Source organism: Gymnoscopelus microlampas, assembly GCF_963454915.1.
Source record: "Gymnoscopelus microlampas genome assembly, chromosome: 3".
Taxonomy (NCBI): Eukaryota; Metazoa; Chordata; class Actinopteri; order Myctophiformes; family Myctophidae; genus Gymnoscopelus; species Gymnoscopelus microlampas.
In genome coordinates, this window is record NC_139940.1 from 37,129,315 (window position 1) to 37,135,994 (window position 6,680).

Below are 6,680 nucleotides of genomic sequence, written 5' to 3' on the forward strand. Positions count from 1 at the left end.
GAACAATGGACACTATAACGGCATGTTGCCTGTTATTTACACGCGCGCGCACACACACACACACACACACACACACACACACACACACACACACACACACACACACACACACACACACACACACACACACACACACACACACACACACACACACACACACACACAATTTGTATTATCAAACACATCCCACACACACAGGCACCTGACATTTTATAATTGTACAAACATATACTGTATATACACACATACAGAACATTTGCACACAAAACACAAACAGACTATATATAAATATATATACTGTATATGCACTGTATATATATATACTGTATATATATATATATATATATATATATATATATATATATACATATATACATATATACATATATACATACATACATACATACATACATATATATATATACATACATACATACATACTGTATATGTATATAGTGACACAGCACCCAAAGGAAGGCACCTAACATTGTGCAATAATGTATCATATTTTTTGTACTATTTTCACTGTTATTTGTTGTTTTATTGCTAGTTTTGCTCTTTTTCTGGTTTCTGTAATGTCAAGGAGCCAAAATCCAAGAATCTGACCCTCCTAATGGGATGTAACAACAATAAATAATCTTTTATCTCTTGCAGTGGCGTTTCTCAATCAGACAATTCAGAACTACGGACAGCTCTGTGCGCAGCGATGTGTTATTAACAAACTTTCGCGAAAATGTACTGCTGTTGTCCTTGTTCGGAACCATTCAATAAAAGTCTTTCAGTGTATTGACTCATTAAGACTGTGTTCACTCGGCGAACTGCGGCTCATGTTTGACAAGCTCACCATGAGTGATTTGACTTTGTGTGCGTAATAGTTCCTTAGGTTGACCGAGGGCACTTCTTTTATCCCCTCGTCGAAATCACAGCTTCTCATTGCGATTTCCAGTTGTTTCTGTCTCTTGTAGAAGAGGGAGAACTTATTGAAAATGAGCGTAATCGGAAGCACAACCACTAAGATTCCGGCAAGGATGCACGCTGAGGCCGTCAGCTTGCCTGCTATGGACACCGGCACCACGTCGCCATACCCAACCGTTGTCATGCTCACTGTGGCCCACCACCAACATGAGGGTATAGTGGAGAGATCGTCACTGTCCTCTTTCTCTACGGTGTAGGCCATCACGGAGAAAAATGACACCCCGACAGCTAGATAGAGAAGCAGCAGCCCCACTTCCTTGTAGCTGTTCTTGAGCGTGGCGCCGAGGGAGCGCAGCCCCGTGGAGTGACGGGCGAGCTTCAGGATGCGGAACACCCTCATCAGCCGCAGTACTTGCGCCACCCGGCCCAGGTTGGCCAGTGCGGGGCTGCTCTCCGCCACCAGGTTGATGACGAGCGTCAGGTAAAAAGGAAGTATGGACACTAGATCTATCATATTTAACGGGTGCTCGAAGAAATGGAGGAGGTCCGGCGCCACTACGAACCTACCAACCAGCTCAAAAGTGAACCAGCCGATGCCAAAATGTTCCACAGTCTCGAACCGGGGATCTTCAGTGCGTTGCCCCTCATTGTCCAGTAAGCTGAACTCTGTCATGCTGTTCATACACATAGTGGCGATTGAACCCAGTACAACCACGATAGAGAGGCTGCTGATAATGCGACTGGCAACGGAGTACCCAGGGTTATCCAGCATCAGCCACATCCGCCTCCGTGCGCTTCCTAAGGGCTGCTTATCGAACTTGGTGGCGTCGTTGTAGAACTCCAGCAGCTCGTCAAAAGACGAGGTAGTGCTCCCTGCTTCGCTCCTGTCTTCCCAGTCTTCTCCTCGGTCTGGGTCCATCTTCCTGCAGTGGTAGGCACTACTGCAACAGGAGTCAATAAAGAACTCGTTGATGCCCCAGTACTCTATCTCCTGACTGAATGAGAAAATACACAACTCGGCCATGACGTGCAGCCGTCCTGTATTGTAGAAATTCAACACATAGGGGAATAGTGCTGGGTTCCTATCAAAGTAAAACTCCTTGTCCGTGTCATCGTAGTCGTCGCAGAGCTCCAGTATGGACTCTTTGGACTGACAGAGGAGCAGGCGGGCCAGTCTTGTCTCCGGGAACCGGGACAGTGTGTTGGACAGAAGACTCTTCTTGAAGCCGCCGACATTGATGCGGATGGCGACATCTCCCCCAGTGTAGGACTCGCCGTCCAACATCCCCAGTGTTTGACCAGTCATTTCTGTAAAGACCCTGGCACATGCACGCAGGCACGCACGCAGCCGCGCACGCGCACACACACGCGCGCACACACACACACACACACACACACACACACACAGGTATAAATACTAGACTATGACTTGATCTTATTAAAACACATGCAAAATGCCTTTGAGATAAACAACACCAAAGTATAGCTTGGCGCGCAAACATCGATCCATTCTGAAGCCATGAGCCGCGCACAGGAGAGAGCGTTCTATACGCATTTAACTAATTGAAGATAAAATGTAGGCTATTAAGACATAAACTTACTTTACTGTGGAACCAATTCGGCGATTTCTACAAAACGTCCCTGCATCATCTTAACTCAGTTGGTGGCATTTTACAATGGGCATTTCGTTCATTACTCATGGGCAAGTTGTGGTGACGGAGAGCGTGGTCGCTTGACTCCTGACTGTTAGTAGACGCTTCTTCCTCTGATGTGCTTACAGCTGGATGAGATAAAAGGCAGGCTTTCCTGGCAGTCAGTCACCACGATGTTCTTTCTCTAAAAGACGCTTCCTCCTTCACAACATACACCCGATGCCTGTCGTGGCCGTGGGATATAATTTAATCATTCATCAGCTCTGCTCGTTACGCCGCACTCAGTTGTACATGTTCTCCGAGGATACTAACACACGCCCAACACAGGCTGCTTCTTTTGTTTGAGCGAGGGAATTCCTTCCGTGCGTGTATTCCTCCCTCTCATCTCCATCCATCCGCTCTCTCTATCTGTTGCTGCGCAGCAACACGTAGCTTTCCACACCGCCCTCCTTCAGAATGATCTCAACAACACCGTGGTGCTGAAAGGGACAGCTCCTCAGGGGGAGAGGGAGTCACGAACGAACAGAGACGCAGGCAGCGGGCGAGCAAAAGGCTGCTGTAATTCCTTTGTTAATTTGCAGTGAGGCTGATTTGCCTTTGTTGAAGGTATATCTGAACAGTGAGACTGGTTATTATTTAGTGTAAGGTAGGCTATGCCTCCATCACCTGTGTTTTTGTGCGAGGTTTTCGATTGATTGATTGATTGATTGAATGCTTTATTAGTCAGAAATGTAAACAGCACGTGCAGGTACAGTCAGACATTAAGGCTAAAAGGATAACTCAAAAAAGTCCTGGGGACTTGTTTCCATTGTGGTCCTATGTATTAAAAGCATCAACATAGCATAAACAATGTACACAATAATACATGTCATCATGACAGTGAAAGACACCTCCTTTAATGGGAATTTACATTTACCTCCCCCTGTGGTCTCCTGATAAATGTTTTTTTCAGGCCAATTTTGAAAGAAACCAGTAATACACATCCTTAAATGGATGGTGTCAGGGCATTCCACATTTTGGTGGAATGTTGGAACTTTATCAGAATGAGAATTTCCCCAAGTTTGTTTTAAATTTGGGTGGTACCAGTCCAGATCATGGTTGCTCCCTCTAGTGTTGTGGCTGTGGGTGTCACTCACTTTGGAGAAGTATTGTAGTTAGACAGGTATGAGGGTATTGAGGGCACTATCCTTTGACTATCTTAAATATTAATCCCATTCTAATTTGCTTTACTCTGTCTTCTACCCTGAGCCATCCCAAACTCAAAGTGTGTTGGAATTAGGTGGGTCATGGGCTTAAGGCCGAGAAGTAGTCATCTCAGTTTGTTTTAGTAGTCATCTCAGTTTGTTTTGGGCGGTCTGAAGCTTAGTTTTTAGTGAAATTGAGATGTTGGAGAACCAAGAGGTGCAAGCGTAATGTAATCAAAATGGCTCCAGTTAGAGTCTTGAGAGCACTTTTGTTGACAAAAGAGGATATCCTGCCTACAGAGGATATCCTGTCAGTTTGTTGTCAAGAATACAACCCAAATACGTAACATCTACTTTGCTTGTGATTACTGTATTGTGAACTCTGACCTTGAAATCATTTGCATTACAAAGGATATGTTTGGACCCAAAAATAATGGATTCTGTTTTACCAAGGTGTAATGACAGTTTGTTATCGGAAAGCCAAGTACGGATTTTGCCGAGTTCAGAACTGAGGGCTTTCTCAACTTGCATTTAGCCCTCGACCCGAGACCAGGAGTGCTGAGTCATCAGCGAACAAGAACAAATTGCAGTAACAGGCTGCTTTCATGCCGTTAATGTATAGAAGGAACAGTACTTCCTTTGGGGAACCCCAGTTCACTGGGACGGACGAGGACAGGGTTCCATTGACATCAACCACTTGTTCTCTTCCCTCAAGGTAGGATTTCATGCAGTTCACAGATATGTTATCAAAACGAATCGCCTTCAGCTTTTTCTGTAGAATTGAATGATTGACAATGTCAAACGCCTTTTGGAGGTCCAGCATGACCATGCAGCAGTATTTGTCCGGATCTACCTCGTTCTGAAGCCAGATTGGAATTCAAACAGCAGTTTTTGTTCTGCGAGGTAACTACAGATCTGTTTGTGAATTAATCTCTCTATAACCAGATAGAACAAAGTATGGAAACAGGGCGGTAGTTGCTAGGTTCTCATTTGTTTTCACTTACGTGCTATTTACTAATCCCACTACATGCAATGATATGGGATCATTAAACATTGTACAGTAGACTATAATCCAAACATAAACCTCAGCCACCAATGAATATCAATTTAGGTCCCATAACAATATGTCCTGTCCTTGTCTGATAGAACATATAAACATTGCCCTTTCTTTCATTCAGGGCTACTCTGTCCTATCCCAATATAAAGATCATAGCAGCTGCCGGCATAAAACAGCTATATACATTCTTATTGGTGTAGTCTATATGTATATATATTAGTTATTACAATTTAGCACTTATAGTGGCATTTGAGAAACCGAGTAGATACTGTGTAGAGATAAATAATTGCTACTTGTTAAGATACATTGTTAATTAAGTGGATATGTATATGATAAATTATAAATCCCATATTGGTCCCTGTCCTTAGTTGCCCTATCCCATGGGTTAAAGGACAAGTGAAGCCAAGTCAAATTTATATACTGTAGCACATTTCATATGACAGGCTCAATGTGCTTAATAACGCAGTGAGAGACAATGAGAGATTTAGACAGTAGCCTATATTAGCATTCCAAAACATTGCTTTCTCTTAGCCATTTGGAGATTAAGGTGACTGTGCGCCCACGAGACATCTGTCCACCTTCAGCCATACTCAGATGGTATGCAGCCTTCTTCAGTTCTTATGTTGAAACTTAACCCACACACTTCATAGAAGTATGCTTGATATCTGCATGGTCTATTCAGATCCCCTATGCCCTCATATGCCAGATTCACTTGTGACATAATTATAGAAGGCTTAATAAAAATCTCAAAAATCACACTGTTCCTCGTCTCCGATGATATTATTGGGACATTCCAGTCTTTTTCTTATTAATGTTCTCACACGCATTATCCATCTTGTGACTGTGCGGTGCTGTTTCGTTGTGATTATAATCCTATTTAAACCATCTGTATCCTCCTCCGGCGGGGCTCTCAGAAGATCTTAATGAATGCCTGGGTTGCTTCCTCCGTACTCTGTTATTCCTCCATGTTTCTCTTTTTTCTTTTTTTACTCGTTATTATTCTAGCTATTCCACCTGTCATGATGATTCATCCTCTCGCTGTGGAGGAATGCTTTATAATCCCTTTTAGGACCACATCCGTGTTCTTCAGATTGTGTTAAGACATAACAGTGCACGTGGGAGTGTAAAGATAAAAGAAGTAATGTTTTATGCTTTCCTGTACAGTTATGTACAGTATGTGACAGCTCTGATATCACTCGCAGCTGGAAGGATTACATTATCGCAACATAATTTATTTTTCCTTTATATACTGTGTACGGTATATGTTTTTTTTCTTTATCAATGTTCAAATGTTCACACTGTTCTCTGTCAGTGTAGGTTCTTGGATGCTGAGGGACATTCAGGCTTTGCTCCACATCGTATTTGCTCTATACAGACTGACATGTCTGAAATGTGTCACTCATAGTTATAACACACACACACACACACACACACACACACACACACACACACACACACACACACACACACACACACACACACACACACACACACACACACACACACACACACACACACACACACACGGTTTGTTTGTTTTTGCTATTTTCTGTGTATGCCTGTGCCTTAAACATTCATTAAAAAGTAACACAAAGGACATTGGAGTGCTGGCTGTTCTTTGTTTTATACATATATACACAGATTATTCACCTCCGTCTATCATTGAAAAATGTGCATTGTTCACCACTTTAACACTGGTGTCCCAATGTTGTGCAACGTATTATAGGCAGAAATAAAATAATTTGAAAAATAGCAGATCTGCAATTCAAGTGCTATTCAAACTCATATTCTTCTTCCAGTAGCTCATTTGTCAACAAGTGTCTGTGCAAACATCCGTTTATGACCTTTCAAGGAAATGATTTGACCTTATAT

At 42.8% G+C, this 6,680-nt stretch overlaps 1 protein-coding gene across 1 annotated transcript; it reads right to left on the reverse strand.

Annotated features, from left to right (window-relative positions):
* Nucleotides 1-778: 778 nt before the first annotated feature.
* Nucleotides 779-2,221, reverse strand: kcns2 (potassium voltage-gated channel modifier subfamily S member 2; the record flags this gene model as incomplete). The annotated part of the gene is made up of 1 exon (XM_084052320.1): nt 779-2,221. One exon carries the CDS (start codon nt 2,219-2,221, stop codon nt 779-781), a length of 1,443 nt encoding a protein of 480 aa, XP_083908446.1.
* Between the last annotated feature and the right edge of the window lie 4,459 nt (nt 2,222-6,680).